The 22568-nt window shown below is 43.5% G+C and overlaps 1 protein-coding gene across 7 annotated transcripts in view; it reads left to right on the top strand.

Moving 5' to 3' along the window:
- The window catches only part of LOC110485571 (oxidation resistance protein 1), a 213465-nt gene that overhangs the window by 141725 nt on the left and 49172 nt on the right, over positions 1-22568 (top strand). For all 7 annotated transcript variants that reach the window (XM_021556680.2, XM_021556707.2, XM_021556688.2 and 4 more), the window contains one exon: positions 17375-17460. In XM_021556680.2, the coding sequence (XP_021412355.1) occupies positions 17375-17460 (86 nt within the window). The remainder of the gene's footprint in view (positions 1-17374; positions 17461-22568) is intronic.

Here is a 22568-nt window from a genome sequence, read left to right as displayed (position 1 = left end):
GCATTTGGTTTCCCGGGAAGGTACAATGAGCAGCAGAGCATCTTATTAATCTCTGTCCTAATTAGACCAAACTATTATCCTGCTGACTGCTACAGAGCCCACTTTTTCTCAGCTACAGTACACAGCCACACACACACACACATACACACACACACACACACACATACAGCCTTCTGGCATCTCAGCTGTACTACACCCGTGTTTATAATACTATTTGAAATCTTTGAGCATTTATTTTAGCTTGCCTGAAGTGCCATGTGGGTGAGGACTGGGGATGGTTCTAGTGGTTCTATAGCAACAGGCAAACTCAGTCAAGCACAGCTAAAGTATTGGGTATGATTTCAAATAGTATTTGAACCCAGGTCTGGAATAGGCCTTCACATAATTGGATGTCTTTTGCATAATGGTGGATTTTTTTTTACAACCAATTGTGTGGAACGTTTAATTTTGATATACCGTGACGGTGATGGATGGTGTCTGTCTTTGTGGAGAAGAGTTGTTAGGCCTATACCATATTGGTTTTTGATTTAATCTTTCTAGGAGTATAGGTCTCATTATGGATTTATTGGGATGGAGGAAAATAACTTCACTAACAATAGCAACTGACATTGAAACGCATTTAGGGCAAAAATATCTCCATATTTATTTTGAGCCTCGCTGGTTAGGCATGTACAGATAGCAAATCCGATTGAAGATTTGTAATGCTTCACTGGTTTAGCCCCAAAGTGTCCTCACAATAACCCAACAAGCAGTGATTAATTCAATGATTATTTCAGAAATCAACAAAAAAAATGCATTATGAAGATGTGACAGATGCTTTATAAGGGTGATTGAATGGCGTCGTGAGCAATGATGCTTTGATGCAAACAGGCGTAATGACCTTTGACCTCATGTTTAGCAGTGGTTAGGCTACAGTACAGAGTTTGTATTGGCTACAGTAAAACGAGTCCGTCATCGACATAACCTGAAAGGCCGCTCAGCAAGGAAGAAGCCACTGCTCAAAAACCGCCATAAAAAAGCCAGCCTACGGTAGCGACTGCACATGAGGACAAAGATAATACTTTTTGGAGAAATGTCCTCTGTTCTGATGAAACAAAAATAGAACTGTTTGGTCAAAATGACCATCGTTATGTTTGGAGGAAAAAGGGGGAGGCTTGCTAGCCAAAGAACACCATCCCAAACGTGAAGCACGAGGGTGGCAGCATCATGTTGTGGGGGTACTTTGCTGCAGGAGGGACTGGTGCACTTCATAAAATAGATGGAATCATGAGAAAGGAAAATTATGTGGATATATTGAAGCAACATCTCAAGATATCAGTCAGGAAGTTAAAGCTTGGTCACAAATGGGTCTTCCAAATGGACAATGACCCCAAGCATACTTCCAAAGTTGTGGCAAAATGGCTTAAGGACAACAAAGTCAAGGAATTGGAGTGGCCATCCACAAAGCCCTGACCTCAATCCTATAGAACATTTGTGGGCAGAACTGAAAAAGCATGTGTGAGCAAGGAGGCCTACAAACCTGACTCAGTTACACCAGCTCTTTCAGGAGGAATGGGCCAAAATTCACCCAGCTTATTGTGGGAAGCTTGTGGAAGGCTACCCGGAACATTTGACCCAAGTTAAACAATTTAAAGGCAATGCTACCAAATACTAATTGAGAGTATGCAAACTTCTGACCCACTGGGAATGTGATGAAATAAATCAAATCTGAAATAAATAATTCTCTCTACTATTATTCTGACATTTCACATTCTTAAAATAAAGTGGTGATCCTAACTGACCTAAGAGGGAATCTTTACTAGGATTAAATGTCAGGAATTGTGAAAAACTGAGTTTAAATGTACTTGGTGTATAAGGTGTATGTAAACTTCCGCTTCAACTGTAGATACTAACAGTAGACACCTTCACAACAATGAAAAGCAACATTTGCAGCGATGCATCCATCTGACCCGACATGTTAAAAGGGGATCGCACTGATTTCTGCTGAGGTTGCAGTGGCAGTGGAATTCGGTTTTTGTCTTTTTTAGCGTTAATGCTAAACTGACAGGCCAGCAACCGAAGCCTGGTTAGGTCAATGTCTGACCGACCCTCCTCTCAATATCTGCTGTGACTGTTTGACTAAGCAACACTCATATCAAGCATCTTCTCAATGTCTTCTCAACCATAATTGAAAGATGTGTTCACTGTTTACCCAGAATACCTATGAACCTGAGTAACAACCCAATCCATTTCAATATGTTGTGCCAAAGCGTGTTTTAGTGAGGTGAGAGTATACAATAAAGATTTAGCATTAAAGCCGTCAGAGATTTGAGATGGAATAGTCTGGGTGGTGTTTGCTGCCCGGGAAATGGTTCATCAAGTTGTCAACTCTCATTCCTGTGTGATATTTAGTCACACAGATACTTTTAAAGACTGATTTCCTCCCTGTGATCTCTGTGGACTGCTGTGGTTGGACAGGGAGCTTAGCTGACTGTAGTTGGAGGGTTGATGATGTCGTACAGTTGGTAGATTTCAGCTAAGATGGTGGTGAGTCCAGTGGAGATAGCAGACTAGGGAGAGGTGGTAGATTTGTGATACTTACTTTCTTCTGACCAAGGCCTGGCTGGCTGCTGAGTGACATTGGCTCACTGAGGATCAGTAGAGAGAGATACTGCAGAGTTTGTGGTTCTCCTTTTAGCTGAGCTCATCACTTCTCCTATTGATTCAGGCTGTAACCTGAGAGGTTGCTTGTTGTTGGAGATGCAGCAGTCAGAAATGCAGAGAGCCATAGGATCAACAGGTGAGCTCCTTCTCCTACAGCATTGATCCACAGGCATAAAGGGTTATGTTCCGGTGTCCACATGCATTCTACAGTAGCCTACTTATGTAGAGTGCATGTCAAATACATTGCTTAATTCTGAGCACTATGCTAGTATGGTTATTGCTGGGAATATAGCTTTGGTCTGGGGAGTCTAGAGTAGGTTATTATTATTTGATCATGCTGTTCATTTATGAACATTTGAACATCTTGGCCATGTTCTGTTATGATCTCCACCCGGCACAGCCAGAAGAGGACTGGCCACCCCTCATAGCCTGGTTCCTCTCTAGGTTTCTTCCTAGGTTTTGGCCTTTCTAGGGAGTTTTTCCTAGCCACCATGCTTCTACACCTGCATTGCTTGCTGTTTGGGGTTTTAGGCTGGGTTTCTGTACAGCACTTTGAAATATCAGCTGATCTAAGATGGGCTATATAAATACAATTGATTTGATTTGATTTAGGTTACTGGGGTCCTCTGGTCCTTGACCAACCAGCAGACCAGGGGCCTTTTCAGTGACTATACATACAGTATTACTGTGGAATGTTCATAATCACAAGCCCCAGGTATCAAGAACATTGTTATTATATAGTTATTAAGCTTTTTGTGTATATTCCTTCCTCACATTTCTATGTATCTAAAGATTTAATAAAAATTGTACATGTGATATCTAAATGTATGTTAAAATGTTGGAAGTATTCTCTTAATTATTTCATTTAAAAAAAATTGCTAAATACTGTATATATAATCTAGCTACTGTATTCAGGAGACAGAAAAACATGCCTTTTTTTAACCATTAAATAAATAAATAAATAGTAACTTGATTTACCAACTGAACATTTCACACAAGGCAATAACCCAGGAGCCGATGGAGAGATCATGGTGTGATTAGTCGCCCTGGAGTGAGTGCTAATGAGACAGTCTGGATGGGGCGACACTCACTGAGCCTGTGACAGCATCAGGGTTTGATTTATTGACCTGGAACCAGTGTTAATGACGGGGCAGAGGCAGGATGAAGGGAGGGACTGCTCTGCTCCCCTCTCCTCCCTGTCCTGACACAACACAAAGTGCTGCTCCAGCAACATTTGGTTGTACTGGGTGGTGGTGGTGATGGTGCTGAATGCAGGGGAAAACTGACTGCATAATGCAGAGGGAGAGAAATAGGGAGAAAGAAAGAGAGGGCGAGAGGGTGTTAGCCAAGGGATGTGGGCTGTCGCTGTGTGCTTCCTGTGTGTAGTTTGACAGCTCACTAAGCCAATGCATATTCATTACAATGGCTGCCGTGCTGTTATCGCCCCGTTAGAGTCAGGGAAGTCAAGGCCATGTCTCACCTTATATACAGTTGAAGTAAGAAGTTTACAGACACCTTAGCCAAATACATTTTACTCAGTTTTTCACAATTCCTGACATTTAATCCCAGTAAAAATTCCCTGTTTTAGGTTAGTTAGGATCACCACTTTATTTTAAGAATGTGAAATGTGTCACGTTCGTCGTATAGAGGAGACCAAAGCGCAGCAGGAATAGAATACATTCTTCTTTAATGAAAACAAAGAACACTTAAACAAACTATACAAAACAACAAGACACTATATACAACGAGTGCATACACAGGCAACTAACCATAGACAATAACCCAAAGATAAACCAAGGAATATGTTTACCTAAATATGGTTCCCAATCAGAGACAACGATAAATCAAATCAAATCAAATGTATTTATATAGCCCTTCGTACATCAGCTGATATCTCAAAGTTCTGTACAGAAACCCAGCCTAAAACCCCAAACAGCAAGCAATGCAGGTGTAGAAGCACGGTGGCTAGGAAAAACTCCCTAGAAAGGCCAAAACCTAGGAAGAAACCTAGAGAGGAACCAGGATATGTGGGGTGGCCAGTCCTCTTCTGGCTGTGCCGGGTGGAGATTATAACAAAACATGGCCAAGATGTTCAAATGTTCATAAATGACCAGCATGGTCAAATAATAATAATCACAGGCAGAACAGTTGAAACTGGAGCAGCAGCACGGCCAGATGGACTGGGGACAGCAAGGAGTCATCATGTCAGGTAGTCCTGAGGCATGGTCCTAGGGCTTAGGTCCTTCAAGAGAGAGAAAGAAAGAGAGAATTAGAGAGAGCATACTTAAATTCACACAGGACACCGGATAGGACAGGAGAAGTACTCCAGATATAACAAACTGACCCTAGCCCCCCGACACATAAACTACTGCAGCATAAATACTGGAGGCTGAGACAGGAGGGGTCAGGAGACACTGTGGCCCCATCCGATGACACCCCCGGACAGGGCCAAACAGGAAGGATATAACCCCACCCACTTTGCCAAAGCACAGCCCCCACACCACTAGAGGGATATCTTCAACCACCAACTTATCATCCTGAGACAAGGCAGAGTATAGCCCACAAAGATCTCCGCCACAGCACAACCCAAGGGGGGGCGCCAACCCAGACAGGAAGATCACATCAGTGACTCAACCCACTCAAGTGACGCACCCCTCATAGGGATGGTATGAAAGAGCCCTAGTAAGCCAGTGACTCAGCCACTGTAATAGGGTTAGAGGCAGAGAATCCCAGTGGAAAGAGGGGAACCGGCCAGGCAGAGACAGCAAGGGCGGTTCGTTGCTCCAGAGCCTTTCCGTTCACCTTCACACTCCTGGGCCAGACTACACTCAATCATATGACCCACTGAAGAGATGAGTCTTCAGTAAAGACTTAAAGGTTGAGACCGTGTTTGCGTCTCTCACATGGGTAGGCAGACCATTCCATAAAATTTGAGCTCTATAGGAGAAAGCCCTGCCTCCAGTTGTTTGAAATTAGAAATTCTAGGGACAATTATGAGGCCTGTGTCTTGTGACCGTAGCGTACGTGTAGGTATGTACGGCAGGACCAAATCAGAGAGATAGGTAGGAGCAAGCCCATGTAATGCTTTGTAGGTTAGCAGTAAAACCTTGAAATCAGCCCTTGCCTTGACAGGAAGCCAGTGTAGGGAGGCTAGCACTGGAATAATATGATCAAATGTTTTGGTTCTAGTCACGATTCTAGCAGCCGTATTTAGCACTAACTGAAGTTTATTTAGTGCTTTATCCGGGTAGCCAGAAAGTAGAGCATTGCAGTAGTCTAACCTAGAAGTGACTAAAGCATGGATTCATTTTTCTGCATCATTTTTGGACAGAAAGTTTCAGATTTTTGCAATGTTACGTAGATGGAAAAAAGCTTTCCTTGAAACAGTCTCTATATGTTCTTCAAAAGAGAGATCAAGGTCCAGAGTAACGCAGAGGTCCTTCACAGTTTTATTTGAGACGACTGTACAACCATTAAGATTGATTGTCAGATTCAACAGAAGATCTCTTTGTTTCTTGGGACCTAGAACAAGCATCTCTGTTTTGACCGAGTTTAAAAGTAGAAAGTTTGCAGCCATCCACTTCCTTGCTTCTAGCGAGGGCAATTTTGGGGCTTCACCATGTTTCATTGAAATGTACAGCTGTGTGTCATCCGCATAGCAGTGAAAGTTAACATTATGTTTTCGAATGACATCCCCAAGAGGTAAAATATATACTGAAAACAATAGTGGTCCTAAAACGGAACCTTGAGGATCACCGAAATTTACAGTTGATTTGTCAGAGGACAAACCATTCACAGAGACAAACTGATATCTTTCTGACAGATAAGATCTAAACCAGGTCAGAACTTGTCCGTGTAGACCAATTTGGGTTTCCAATCTCCAAAAGAATGTGGTGATCGATGGTATCAAAAGCAGCACTAAGGTCTAGGAGCACGAGGACAGATGCAGAGCCTCGGTCTGATGCCATTAAAAGGTTATTTACCACTTTCACAAGTGCAGTCTCAGTGCTATGATGGGGTCTAAAACCAGACTGAAGCATTTCGTATACATTGTTTGTCTTCAGGAAGGCAGTGAGTTGCTGCGCAACAGCCTTTTCTAAAAATGTTGAGAGGAATGGAAGATTCGATATAGGCCGATAGTTTTTTATATTTTCTGGGTCAAGGTTGGGCTTTTTCAATAGAGGCTTTATTTCACTTTTAGTGAGTTTGGTACACATCCGGTGGATAGAGAGACGTTTATTATGTTCAACATAGGAGGGCCAAGCACAGGAAGCAGCTCTTTCAGTAGTTTAGTTGGAATAGGGTCCAGTATGCAGCTTGAAGGTTTAGAGGCCATAATTATTTTCATCATTGTGTCAAGAGATATAGTACTAAAACACTTGATTGTCTCTCTTGATCTTAGGTCCTGGCAGAGTTGTGCAGACTCAGGACAACTGAGCTTTGAAGGAATACACAGATTTAAAGAGGAGTCCGTAATTTGCTTTCTAATAATCATGATCTTTTCCTCAAAGAAGTTCATGAATTTATTACTACTGAAGTGAAAGCCATCCTCTCTTGGGGAATGCTGCTTTTTAGTTAGCTTTCCGACAGTATCAAAAAGGAATTTCGGATTGTTCTTATTTTCCTCAATTAAGTTGGAAAAATAGGATGATCGAGCAGCAATAAGGGCTCTTCGATACTGCACGGTACTGTCTTTCCAAGCTAGTCGGAAGACTTCCAGTTTTGTGTGGCGCCATTTCCGTTCCAATTTTCTGGAAGCTTGCTTCAAAGCTCGGGTATTTTCTGTATACCAGGGAGCTAGTTTCCTATGAGAAATGTTTTTAGTTTTTAGGGGTGCAACTGCATCTAGGGTATTGCGCAAGGTTAAATTGAGTTCCTCAGTTAGGTGGTTAACTGATTTTTGTCCTCTGGCGTCCTTGGGTAGACAGAGGGAGTCTGGAAGGACATCAATTATAGCACGACTTTTGATGTTCCTTGGTTGGGGTCTGAGCAGATTATTTGTTGCAGTTGCAAACGTAATAAAATAGTGGTCCGATAGTCCAGGATTATGAGGAAAAACATTAAGATCCACAACATTTATTCCATGGGACAAAACTAGGTCCAGAGTATGATAAACAGCTGCCTCTGATTGAGACCAATCCAGGCAACCATAGACATATAAACCCCTAGACAAGACAAAAACACATATATCACCCTCGTCACACCCTGACCAAACCAACATAATAAAGAAAACAAAGATAACTAAGGTCAGGGCGTGACAAAATGTCAGAATAATAGTAGAGAGAATTATTTATTTCATCTTTTATTTCTTTCTTCACATTCCCAATGGGTCAGATGTTTACATACACTCAATTAGTATTTGGTAGCATTGCCTTTAAATTGTTTAACTTGGGTCAAACATTTCAGGTACCCTTCCACAAGCTTCCCACAAGAAGTTGGGGGAATTTTGGCCCATTCCTCCTGACTGAGCTGGTGCAACTGAGTCAGGTTTATAGGCTTCCTTGCTCGCACACTCTTTTTCAGTTCTGCCCACACATTTTCGATTGGATTGAGGTCAGGGCTTTGTGATGGCCACTCCAATGCCTTGACTTTGTTGTCTCTCTCTAGGGTATGTGGTACGCTAGCGTCATACCTGGCCAACATCCAGTGAGATTGCAGAGCGCCAAATTCATATACACAAATACTCATTATAAAAATTCAGAAAAACAAACATATTTTACATAGGTTTAAAGATTAACTTCTTGTGAATCCAACCACGGTGTCAGATTTAAAAAATGCTTTGGGGCGAAAGCATACCTTACGATTATTTGAGAACATAGCCTAGCAGACAAATTACATTACAAACATTAACCAGCTACATAGAAGAGTTACACAAGTCAGAAATAGAGATAAAATTAATCCCTTACCTTTGATGATCTTCATTTGGTTGCACTCAGAAGACATTCATTTACTCAATAAATGTTCCTTTTGTTCAATAAAGTCTCTTTATATCCAAAAACCGTTTTGTTTGCGCGTTTTCTTCAGTAATCCACAGGCTCAGTCAAAACAGGCAGACAAAAAAATCCAAATTGTATCCGTAAAGTTCATAGAAACATGTCAAACGATGTTTATATTCAATCCTCAGGTTGTTTTTAGCCTAAATAATCGATAATATTTAAACAGGACCATAACGTTGTCAATATAAAAGGTAAACAAGAAAGGCACTCTCTCGGTCGTGCGCATGAAAAAGCTCTGTGACACGGCAGGGTCCACTCATTCAGACTGCTCTTACTCCCTCATTTTCAGAATACAAGCCTGAAACAATTTCTAAAGACTGTTGACATCTAGTGGAAGGCATAGGAATTACAATTTGAGTCCTAAGTCAATGGATACTGTAATGGCATTGAATAGAAAACTACAAAACTTTTTAAAAAACTACTTCCTGAATGGGTTTTTCTAAGGTTTTCGACCGCCAAATCAGTTCTGTTATACTAACAGACACTATTTTAACAGTTTTGGAAACTTTAGAGTGTTTTCTATCCAAATCTAGTTATATGCATATCATATATTCTGGGCCTGAGTAGCAGGTAGTTTAATTTGGACATGCTTTTCATCTAAAATTCCGAATGCTGCCATTTTGCCATTACTTTTGAAGTATGCTTGGGGTCATTGTCCATTTGGAAGACCCATTTGCGACCAAGCTTTAACTTCCTAACTGATGTCTTGAGATGTTGCTTCAATATTTCCACATAATTTTCCTATCTCATGATGCCATCTATTTTATGAAGTGCACCAGTCCCTCCTGCAGCAAAGCACCCCCCACAACATGATGCTGCCACCCCAGCGCTTCATGTTTGGGAGGGTGTTCTTTGGCTTGCAAGCCTCCCCCTTTTTCCTCCTAACATAACGATGGTCATTATGGCCAAACAGTTCTATTTTTGTTTCATCAGACCAGAGGACATTTCTCCAAAAAGTCAGTTGCAAACCGTAGTCTGGCTTTTTTATGCCGGTTTTGGAGCAGTGGCTTCTTCCTTGCTGAACGGCCTTTCAGGTTATGTCGATATAGGACTTGTTTACTGTGGATATACAGTGCCTTGCGAAAGTATTCGGCCTCCTTGAACTTTGCGACCTTTTGCCACATTTCAGGCTTCAAACATAAAGATATAAAACTGTATTTTTTTGTGAAGAATCAACAACAAGTGGGACACAGTCATGAAGTGGAACGACATTTATTGGATATTTCAAACTTTTTTAACAAATCAAAAACTGAAAAATTGGGCGTGCAAAATTATTCAGCCCCCTTAAGTTAATACTTTGTAGCGCCACCTTTTGCTGCGATTATAGCTGTAAGTCGCTTGGGGTATGTCTCTATCAGTTTTGCACATCGAGAGACTGAAATTTTTTCCCATTACTCCTTGCAAAACAGCTCGAGCTCAGTGAGGTTGGATGGAGAGCATTTGTGAACAGCAGTTTTCAGTTCTTTCCACAGATTCTCGATTGGATTCAGGTCTGGACTTTGACTTGGCCATTCTAACACCTGGATATGTTTATTTTTGAACCATTCCATTGTAGATTTTGCTTTATGTTTTGGATCATTGTCTTGTTGGAAGACAAATCTCCGTCCCAGTCTCAGGTCTTTTGCAGACTCCATCAGGTTTTCTTCCAGAATGGTCCTGTATTTGGCTCCATCCATCTTCCCATCAATTTTAACCATTTTCCCTGTCCCTGCTGAAGAAAAGCAGGCCCAAACCATGATGCTGCCACCACCATGTTTGACAGTGGGGATGGTGTGTTCAGGGTGTTGCTTTTACGCCAAACATAACGTTTTGCATTGTTGCCAAAAAGTTCAATTTTGGTTTCATCTGACCAGAGCACCTTCTTCCACATGTTTGGTGTTTCTCCCAGGTGGCTTGTGGCAAACTTTAAACAACACTTTTTATGGATATCTTTAAGAAATGGCTTTCTTCTTGCCACTCTTCCATAAAGGCCAGATTTGTGCAATATACGACTGATTGTTGTCCTATGGACAGAGTCTCCCACCTCAGCTGTAGATCTCTGCAGTTCATCCAGAGTGATCATGGGCCTCTTGGCTGCATCTCTGATCAGTCTTCTCCTTGTATGAGCTGAAAGTTTAGAGGGACGGCCAGGTCTTGGTAGATTTGCAGTGGTCTGATACTCCTTCCATTTCAATATTATCGCTTGCACAGTGCTCCTTGGGATGTTTAAAGCTTGGGAAATCTTTTTGTATCCAAATCCGGCTTTAAACTTCTTCACAACAGTATCTCGGACCTGCCTGGTGTGTTCCTTGTTTTTCATGATGCTCTCTGCGCTTTTAACGGACCTCTGAGACTATCACATTTATACGGAGACTTGATTACACACAGGTGGATTGTATTTATCATCATTAGTCATTTAGGTCAACATTGGATCATTCAGAGATCCTCACTGAACTTCTGGAGAGAGTTTGCTGCACTGAAAGTAAATGGGCTGAATAATTTTGCACACCCAATTTTTCAGTTTTTGATTTGTTAAAAAAGTTTGAAATATCCAATAAATGTCGTTCCACTTCATGATTGTGTCCCACTTGTTGTTGATTCTTCACAAAAAAATACAGTTTTATATCTTTATGTTTGAAGCCTGAAATGTGGCAAAAGGTCGCAAAGTTCAAGGGGGCCGAATACTTTCGCAAGGCACTGTAGTTACTTTTGTACCTGTTTCCTCCAGCATCTTCAGAAGGTCCTTTGCTGTTGTTCTGGGATTGATTTGCACTTTTTGCAACAAAGTGCGTTCATCTCTAGGAGACAGAACATGTCTCCTTCCTGAGCGGTATGATGGCTGCATGATTCCATGGTGTTTATACTTGCGTACTATTGTTTGTACAGATGTTTGGAAATTGCTCACAAGGAGGACCCAGACTTGTGGAGGTCTACTTATTTTTTTCTGAGGTCTTGGGTGATTTCTTTTAATTTTCCCATGGTGTCAAGCAAGGAGGCACTGAGTTTGAAGGTAGGCCTTGAAATGCCGCCAATTGACTCAAATGATGTCAATTAGCCTATCAGAAGCTTCTAAAGCTGTGACACCATTTTCTGGAATTTTCCAAGCTGTTTAAAGGAACAGTCAACTTAGTGTATGTAAACTTCTGACCCACTGGAAATGTGATACAGTGAATTATAAGTGAAATAATATGTCTGTAAACAATTGTTGGAAAAATGACTTGTGTCATGCACAAAGTAGATGTCCTAACCGACTTGCCAAAACTATAGTTTGTAAACAAGACATTTGTGGAGTGGTTGAAAAACGAGTTTTAATGACTCCAACCTAAGTGTATGTAAACTTCTGACTTCAACTGTATACTGTATATGGAGTAAGTTATACGTTTGCCTCCTTGTGGGTTTTTATGGGCCTGTCATACAGAACCTGTCTGAGGAGGAGGTTTTTGTTGTAAGGTACTATGTATCAACATGTTGTGACTGGTGTCATTACAGTGTTACTACACAGGTATAAGAACTGAAGTTACCTTAATGTAAAGTGTTACCAGTCGGTGCCCTCCACCCCTCAACACCCTGTCCTGAGCAGCTACATGCCTTACCTAGCTAAATAACATGAATGGCAGTATACTGTGAGTAGGACCCTTCTCTCCCCTCTCCACCCCCTCACCTCTCCTCTCCACCCTCTCACCTCTCCTCTCCACCCCCTCATCTCTCCTCTCCACCCACTCACCTCACCTCTCTACCCCCTCACATCTCCTCTCCACCCCTCACCTCTTTTCTCCACCCCCTCCCTCCCCTCTCCACCCCTCTCCTCTCAACCCTCACCTCTCCAACCCCTCACCTCACCTCTCCACCCCTCACCTCAGCTCTCCACCCCTCACCTCTCCTCTCCACCCCCTCACCCCACCATCTCCCTCCCCTCTCTAACCCCTCACCATACCTCTCCCTCAACTCACCTCTCCACCCCCTCACCTCTCCTCTCTACCCCCTCACCTCTCTCCACCCACTCACCTCACCTCTCCACCCCCTTACCTCTCCTCTCCACCCCTGACCTCCCCTCTCCACCCCCTCACCTCACCTCTCCTCTCTACCCCCTCACCTCTCCTCTCCACCCCCTCACCTCACCTCTCCACCCCTCACCTCTCCTCTCCACCCCTCACCTCTCCACCCCTCACCTCACCTCTCCACCCCCTCACCTCTCCTCTCCACCCCTCACCTCTCCTCTCCACCCCTCACCTCACCTCTCCACCCCCTCCCTCCCCTCTCAACCCCCTCACCTCTCCCCTCATCCATCCCTCCCCTCCTCCACCTCCTCACCCCAACTCTCAACCCCCTCACCTCCCCTCACTTCACCTCTCCATCCTCCATTGTTTTGTAAATATACAGCCTTCCTATCAGTAAGTCACAAGACCGGACTCACACACTGCTCAGCACCAGTGTTGTGTTTTTATTTCAAATGCCAAAGATAATGTTGTTGAACTAGATTGTAATATTCCATGAAGAAAAATTATTGGACTTGCTTTAACTCTTTAACAGTATTTTTGTAGTAGTGGGAGAAGTTTAAATGGTTTTACTTAAGCAAAGCAGTTAAACATAGTCAAAGTAACATTTAGTAAAATAATTGGTCTGATTACTTTGATAGAAGACACTAACAACAGCTGTAGGCCTGATTACCAACAATTATGAGACAGCCACTAGGGAGGTAAGGACCCTGGCGGAGTAGTGCCAGGAAAATAACCTCTCCCTCAACGTCAACAAAACCAAGCAGCTGATCGTGGACTTCGGGAGACAGCAGAGGGAGCACGCCCCCATCCACATAGACCGGATCACATTTAGAGAAGTTGAAAAGCTTTAAGTTCCATGGCGAACACATCACTGAGAATCTGAAATGGACCATCCAGACAGTGTGGTGAAGAAGAAATTTGGCATTGCCGCTAAATCCCTCACAAACTTTTACAGATGCCCAATTGAGAGCATCCTGTTGGGCTGTATCACTGCCTGGTACGGCAACTGCACCGCCCGCAACTGCAGGGCTCTCCAGAGTGTGATGCGGTCTGTCCAACTCATCACCGGGGACACACTGCCTGCCCTCCATGACACCTACAGCGCCCAATGTCACAGGAAGGCCAAAAAGATCATCAAGGACATCAACCACCCGAGCCACGGCCTGTTCACCCCGCTATCATCAAGAAGGCGAGGTCAGTACAGGTGCATCAAAACTGGGACCGAGAAGCTGTTTTTCAGTCTCTATCTCAAGGCCATCTGACTGTTAAATAGCCATCACTAGCCGGATTCCACCTGGTTACACAACCATGCGCCTTAGAGGCTGCTGCCCTATAAACATAGACATGGAACCACTGGTCACTTTAATAATGGAACACTAGTCCCTTTAATCATGTTTACATACTGTTTTACTCATTTCAGATGTATATACTGTATTCTACTGTATTTCGTCAATGTCACTCCGACATTACTCGTCCTAATATTTACATATTTCTTAATACGAACTCTCCTACTAAAATACCTCAGTATACGAACTCTCCTACTAAAATACCTCAGTATACGAACTCTCCTACTAAAATACCTCAATATATGAACTCTCCTACTAAAATACCTCAGTATACGAACTCTCCTACTAAAATACCTCAGTATACAAACTCTCCTACTAAAATACCTCAGTATACGAACTCTCCTACTAAAATACCTCAGTATACGAACTCTCCTACTAAAATACCTCAGTATACGAACTCTCCTACTAAAATACCTCAGTATACAAACTCTCCTACTAAAATACCTCAGTATACGAACTCTCCTACTAAAATACCTCAGTATACGAACTCTCCTACTAAAATACCTCAGTATACGAACTCTCCTACTAAAATACCTCAGTATACGAACTCTCCTACTAAAATACCTCAGTATACGAACTCTCCTACTAAAATACCTCAGTATATAGTATGACAACTGTAATACAGAAGTACAGTAGACAATGAGGCATTGTTGAAGTTTTAAATAAATGAAAAACTATTCCAGACCGGTTGTGTACGTTTTAAAGGTTGAACAGCTGAAACAGTGTAAGAGGAGATAGTGTGCTAAAGAATAAGAATAAGAATAAGCCAGAAGTATGACAAAGATTTAAAGTGGGATGTCTGCTGTCACAAGTCCATTCATGAAATTAAGAGCAACAGTGTATCAGCTGTGGTGGTATAGCTGTTGCTTTAGTTCTGCTTCTTTTGGATAGAGGAAGATGCAAATTAAATGAGATAACATGACCTTGACCCACATCTGTGAAATCTGGTGTTACACAACCCACTGTTTTTGCGGAGATAATCGTTTAATGAGACTTGCTGTGGCCCCAGGGACAGTTGCTCACATTATTTGGGACTTTCATCTCACTTAGTTGCCATCTCGCACCATACTCTAAAACACAACGCTTGTATTCACAGTGTGCACTGCACAATTAAAACAAATACGTATTCAATGCTGTTGTTTAGTGTGCAACAACGTGTCACACAAACAGAACATTTGATTAACTGAGTAACTTCATTTGTGATGACAGTGTTTAATCAATTGTCTCCTATAGATCTAATTTTGGTAAATTCATTGTAAATGTCCATTTTTTGTTACTGGATAACATTGTGTACAGGATGTTTTTCTTGCTCTAGCAGAAAAGAGCAGAGTTTATCTGGCAGGCTGTTTACTAGAAGTGAACAGGTTCTCTGTAAAGGGGTAAGGGGGGTTAACATGTGTTCCTGTGGTGTAGACCCACTGAGATCTGATGATCTTTGTTGTTTAACGTTATGGTTCTGCTCTGCTCCCAGTGTGAAGAAATAGCTGTGTTTCTGATGGCACATCATCACAGTCCATGTTGAGGTTCAAATTTAGACGATTCTCTCCCTCACTAACACCCTGCTGCTGTGAATGGAGCTCTGAGTCTCTCCCCCTACCTCTCTTTCTGGTCTCTCTCTAATGTATCTCTCGACTTGGTCTCTGTCTAACGTATCTCTCTTTCTGCTCTCTCTGTAGCTCTCTCTCTGTAGTTCTCTCTCTTCCCCCTCCCCTCTCCTCTCTCTCTCTCTCTCTCTCTCTCTCTCTCTCTTTCTCTCTCTCTCTCTGTAGCTCTCTCTTCCTCCTCCCTCCCCCTCTCTCTCTCTCTCTCTCTCTGTTTCTTTCTTTCTGCTCTCTCTGTAGCTCTCTCTGTAGCTCTCTCTTCCTTCTCCCCCCTCCCAACTCCCTCTCTCTCTCTTTCTCTCTCTCTCTGTATCTTTCTTTCTGTAGCTCTCTCTCTGTAGCTCTCTCTTTCTCCTCCTCCCCTCTCCCCCCCTCTCTCTCTCTCTCTCTGTGTACCTGTATCTTTCTTTCTGCTCTCTCTGTAGCTCTCTCTCTGTAGCCCTCCCTCCCACCCACCCACCCTCCCTCCCTCCCCCCCTCCCCCCCTCCCCTCCTCTCTCTCTCTCTCTCTCTCTCTCTCTCTGTAGCTCTCTCTCTGTAGCTCTCTCTGTAGCTCTCTCTTCCTCCTCCCTCCTCCCCCTCTCTCTCTCTCCCTGCTCTCTTTCTTTCTCATATTGGTTTTAGAATCAGGTGTTATTTATTCTTGGTCTTGGCTTAGCCCTCATACGGCCACGTCAGTGTTTCGGTATCACATTAGTGTTATGTCTATGACCTGAAACAATATGTAACAGAGCTTCATGTCAGATACACTGCTGTTATACAACTGTAGTAGTGGGGTGTCAAATAAACCAAACCAGACAGCAGAGACACCATACCGAATGCTTCAATGCACGTCTGATCGCCAAAGCTATCTCAGGCTTTATGATGCATTTGACAGACTGCAAACATTAAACCTACTACATTGCCTATCATGGTGAATACTGAGTGGAGTCATGGCTACAGCTCCACCGGAAGCAGCTCCTCTTCCTCTCCCCCTCTTCAGTGCAGTGAGTCCTGAGCCCCAGAAATAGAATGGCTGCATGTCGAATGACTCATGTGTTTCAGCCCGAGCTGCTCGGTGACAAAAACAGAAGAAGTTAAGGACGTGTTAGGCTTCTGATCTGATCTGCTGCATAGCCTGCATACTGAACATAATGGGGGGAACCTAGCCGACTGAGAGAGAGGATGTGCTCTGTACTGTACCATAAGCCTTCTACCCCCAGCCCTCGGCCCCTGCTCTCTTCCAGCCCCATCCCTGTGATTTCAGATCCAGCCCTATACCCCAAGCCCCAGTCCTATACCCCATAGAATACCCGAGTCACGACCCGCTCCTCTCTCCCCCAGCCTCAGCTCCACCCCTCATACAAGTTCACAGATCCTGCCTTCAGCCCCCTCTCTCTCCTATCTCCCTCCCAATCCTCCCAGCTCCATCCCCTCCTCCTCTCCTCAGTTCCTCATGGAGGTCAAGGTGCTGTGTGTCTGCTGTGAGAGGAGAGCCAGCAGCAGAAGGCAAGGTGAACTGGAATCAACGCATGTCATTGTGCAGCGTGGTGGAGGGCTACAGAGAGAGAGAGAGAGAGAGAGAGAGGGAACAAGAGATAGTAGGAGAGTGAGAGAGGAGGAGAGACAGCTAGAGCAGTGAGAGCTTGTGAGGAGAGGGAGAGAGAAAGAGGCTCCACTCCGTTCACATCGCAGGCTGACTGGCTCGCACGCTCACTGTTGACGAATGAGCTGTCTACCCGTGTGGCTGGGAAACGGCGGCTTGTGACAAGGCAAGCTGGGGAGAGAGAGGAACATGAACGTAATGCGTACCTTGCCTCGCTTGCTTTCAGATACCGGCCAGAAGAAGAGTCAAGAGAAGAAGGATGGCAGCAGACGCATGTCGTTCCAGAGACCCAAAGGAACCATTGAGTATGCTGTAAGTAAACAGGGTTTCAGACTGTGTCCTCTCTGTCTGGGTGTTTTAATGCTTTTTACTGCTCCTGCTGCTGCTGTGCTGCTCCGTGTGTCTACTGGCTGTTGCCCTAGTCTGAGTAATAGCTGCTGTTGTGGCGGTGTGTTATTTTGTTGTGTTATGAAAAGGAACCTGGCCATGCTGGCTCACATCGTTAGGAGTGTGTGTGTGTGTGTGTGTGTGTGTGTGTGTGTGTGTGTGTGTGTGTGTGTGTGTGTGTGTGTGTGTGTGTGTGTGTGTGTGGAGGGAGAGAACGAAGCGTTTAGTATTTTACAGTTGCACATGTGCATCGTTCAATGTCTGTTTACGTAAAGGGGGACTGTGTATGACCAGCCAGAGCTATTGCCTCTCTACCGTATGATGGAAATCTATTCTAATAGATTAGACATGTATATCAATCCTGCTCCATTCTGCATTTGGATGTAAAGGAAGAGAGAGGATTGTAGCTGTGTACGTATGTACGTTTTTGGCCAGAGGAGAACCGAGAGAGCGAGACACTCAGTCAGAATGTGTATTCTATATGTAATTCAGTTCATTCTGCGTGGTGCTTAGCAGCGAGCATTCCACCACTGTTTACGAATGACCTTCCACCTGGTGTTGTCATTGCTATTCATTTGCCATCTCTGTTGTGTGTGAGAGTGAGACAGAGACAGACAGACCTGTATCCGGATGATCTGAACATGGAGTATGTCTCTGCTGCTGCTCTGGCTGGTAGTGTTCTTGAAATGACCCTCAAATCCAGGTTCAGTCAGACAGGTTTCTCTCTTTCTTCTCTTCTCTCCCTGGTAACACTGCATGTGTGGCAGAATGCTGTGGAGCTCGATCAGCCTGGCCACAGAGAGGAGAGGAAAGGCGAGGAGAGGAGAGGGAGGGAGGGAGGGAGGGAGGGAGGGAGGGAGGGAGGGAGGGAGGGAGGGAGGGAGGGAGGGAAAACTGGTGGTCATCTATCATTTAGCCAGCACATTGATTTCCACCTTGTTTGATGACATGGTTCAGCATCCAGGGAGATTTTTCTCAACCAAATATTTTCTCTCTTTTAAGCTCTGCTGCTTTGATTCAGCAGTAATTGCGTGCGAGCTCTATGTGCTTTATGTTATCGCTGGTGTTGCTGTTGCATTTGGCACATTTTATACAGGTGACATTCAGAACAGCCCCTACCCCCACCTCTCATCCGCTCTCACCATCTCCCCTCAGAACAGACCTGGCTGTCTCTCTGTGCCACAGGTGATTCGACAAGCCAGTTGTTTTATGCTGGGGCATGAAAAGTGTACAATGGCAGGACAGGACTAGATATTTGTAAAAGCAAAGACAGTTTGTCATGGACTGATGTTAGAGAGAGGGAGAGGGGGGGTGGGGTGTTACAGTGGATAAACATTGGATTCAGGGAAAATATGCTCATTAAATCTCACTCACACAGCAGCACGCACCCCCCTTGTCTCTCGCTCTCTCCTTCTCTCTCTCTCTGTTTCTCCCTCTATCCTCATTCTCTCTCTCTCTATACGCTCTCTCCTTCTCTCTCTCTCTCTGTTTCTCCCTCTATCCTCATTCTCTCTCTCTCTATACGCTCTCTCCTTCTCTCTCTCTCTGTTTCTCCCTCTATCCTCATTCTCTCTCTCTCTATACGCTCTCTCTTTCTCTCTGGAGGGATCCCAGATAATATTGTGACGGATGGAGGGACCCATGCCAGCGGTTGTGTGAAGTTTCCAGTCATGACATGCTGCAACGCCGCCCTTAGAGAGTGTTTAAGGTTGTGTGGCATGGCTGCCTCCATCCCTCACACACACACACACACACACACACACACACACACACACACACACACACACACACACACACACACACGTGCGCACACAGAGACGTACACACACACAGCACCCGTCCTACGAGATAGCCCTAGATGCATGGAAACTTTCCCAGTGATTGAGAAGCAGCTTTATCTTAAACTGATCTTCCACGCTGTGCTGTGCTGCACTGGGCCTGGGGATGGACGGCTACTGTTTCCATCCGTTCTCACCAGATAGATACGTTTATAATCCGCTGCCTGGTGCCTACAGCAAAGAAAAGGGAGGCTTTGTCCCTTTATCAAATATTGTGATCTCTCTTATTTTAGACATAAAAATAAACCTCAATATTTGCCTTCTCATTCTGATGGGCACACCTATTGGCTGACCTTCAGCCAATTAAAAATGGTGTTTGTTTGAACTCCAGGAAGTAGAGGGGAATGGAATGGACTACATTGTTGTTCCATGTAATTTCAGCAAGCCTTGACACCCACCATCCCAGATTGTTCTGAAATCGTTTATGTATTAAGAAACAGATCAGATTAGCATTCCTGCAACGTTATTTTGTTGAAATATAATTAGATTTATGAGAAATTAAGCTAATTGAATTGCACCTAATTGGCCTTTTAAAATTATAGGATTTATATAATATTCAATAAATATAGTACATAACATCCAATTTGGACCCCAAAATCTAACAATGAGTAAGACAGGGATCAAATTATATTTCAACAAAATATTGTTGCAGGAATGCTAGTCTTATCCGTTTCTAAGAACATAAACAATTTCAGAACATTCTAAGATGATAGGTGTCGAAATCCTATTTTTTGTGCTTTTTGAGGTGGAACAACCCTACATCAACAGTGGGAGACATTTTAATGTGTCTGCAGTTAATGACTAATGCCATGTTCTAGTTGTGTGGTACTTCACCACAGTGTGAGGTAAGGACTCCTAATGACTGTAGTATGCACTGTGACGCGCTGCAGAAGGTTGTGTGTGTGTGTGTGTGCGTGTGCGTGTGCGTGTGCGTGTGTGTGTGTGTCTGTGTGCAGACGTGCACCAGAAGTCCCGACAAGAATAGTAAACCAACAAAAATATGACCAAATCAAAAATCAAATCCAATCAAATTTTATTTGCCACATGCGCCGAATACAACAGGTATTTGAAATGCTTACTTACAAGCCCTTACCAACAATGCAGTTAAAAATATATATAATAATAACAACAATAAATAAAACTAATAAATAATTATAGACCAACTGGGGACATTTTGTTAGTCCCCAAAAGGTCAGATGCTATTTATAAGGGGTTTTGGTTAGAATTACGTCAAGGGTTAGGATTAAGATTAAGAGGGTTTCCGTTTATGCTGGTATCAAACCTTGGGTTGCACGGGCCTATTGCAACTTTCTGCCCTGTTTCTATATTGTACAGGCCGGTGGGGAGAGGGTGGGAGAACATGAAAGGCAGAGCTAAGGTTAGTTTTAGGAGCTAGGGTTAGGTTTTTGGGTTAAGGTTAGGGTTCATTTTAATTTAGTTTTACGAATTTATTTAACGAGGCAAGTCAGTTAAGAACAAGTTCTTATTTATAATGACGGGCCTACCCCGGCCACACCCTCCAACCCGGGCGACACTGGGCCAATTGTGCACCTCCTTATGGGACTCCCAAGCCCGGGATCAAACCAGAGTCTTGCCACTCGGGAACCCCAAATTAAGGTTAAGGTTAGGGTAAGAGTACGGGTTAGGTTTAGGGGTTAGGGAAAGTAGGATTTTGAATGGGACTGAGGTGTCCCCAGAAGGTTAGCTGTACAATACTGTGTGTGTGTGTGTGTGTGTGTGTGTGTGTGTGTGTGTGTGTGTGATGAATTGATTACTAGAAATAGATGAGTCAGTCAGTGGGGGACTCGATCCTCACAATCACTCCTATTGATAGCATTATTCACACTGGTGTGGTGGTGGTGGTGGGGGGGGGACCAGAATGGGCCCACTGTTTCAGGGAGAGGAGAGGTCAGTCATCAGCACTGTCACCACCCACTCTGTCACAATAACAACTCTGAGGAGCAGCAGTCAAATGTCAATGCATGTACAGCAGCTCCACTATCTTACTATAGCACCATGCTTATTGGAGATGTAGTAGTCATGGCAATGCACTGTTTTGTTAGCTTCTTCAATACCAATGTATGTGGCCCATATGGTTCCTATAAGGGATGTAATGAATCACCATATGCATCGGCCCCTAGTTCAAATGTTTATGTAGCAATGGTTATCCAAATGTTTTAACGTTTTTTAAAACAATTCTAATAGATGCAACAGTCGGGCAATAAATGAAGATACACCCAACTTTTTACATTGTTATAATATAATCCATCCAGATATTGACTGAGTTATAGCACATACAACACTTTACTGGCACGGACAAATAAAGATTTTGGTGGGAATTCAGGTAATTTATTGTTTTTTTTTTAATAAAGAAAATGATAGGTGCCTAATTTGCAGAAATACACTGTGTATTTGCATATATCTTTAAATTAACATAAAGGGGGGGGCTGTAACCACCAAACACTTGCTCTGTCTACCTTACCTGCACTCACCTGCGCTGTCAAGACTGCCTCATGAATTACTGTTGTTGTCATGTTCTCTTGCATAATTCAACAAGTGTGTCAATAGCAGGATACCCTCAGATTAAAAATCAACACACTTGGCTTGAATTGGAGTCACGGTCTCCTCTGTTGTTCTGTGTCCTCTGCCTCTGACTGGGAGAATGTCTGTCCTAGCTGTCAGTTGTAATGGCTGTAAAATTAGGCATCTGAATGATGAACAACGGCACAGCAGTGGCACACACAATGCATGCCATTAGGGTGGTAAAGACAAAGTTGCTATGGCAACTGTCATCCCATATACACATATCCAGGCTTCATCAGACAGGCTGCATTGTAAGCCTCTGGAGCGATATTCCTTCTGATATTACATTCTGGATGATTAAACCATTTGCAGAACGTATAATCTGTATTCATTCCTGTTTGATTGCGCACACTGACTCCTTTTCTTGTTTTGTGACTCACATTTCACCTTGAAATAAACCTTGACATCAGTTTATTGGGAATTGAATTGCCTTGATTAATCCCTGGATTAGAAAATGTTGTCTCTCTATATATATTTTTTTATGCATTTACTGTATGTGGGCCAGGTTATAGCTGACCTAGCAAACATCAACGTGATGGTAGGCTACACACTGCTGTTCCAAGGGTCTGTCTGGATCCAGTCTGATGTTCCACCACAGGGTAGAGTTTTGGT

The sequence above is a fragment of the Oncorhynchus mykiss genome, chromosome 2, assembly GCF_013265735.2.
Source record: "Oncorhynchus mykiss isolate Arlee chromosome 2, USDA_OmykA_1.1, whole genome shotgun sequence".
Classification (NCBI taxonomy): Eukaryota; Metazoa; Chordata; class Actinopteri; order Salmoniformes; family Salmonidae; genus Oncorhynchus; species Oncorhynchus mykiss.
This window is presented reverse-complemented; position numbering and strand designations above follow the sequence as displayed.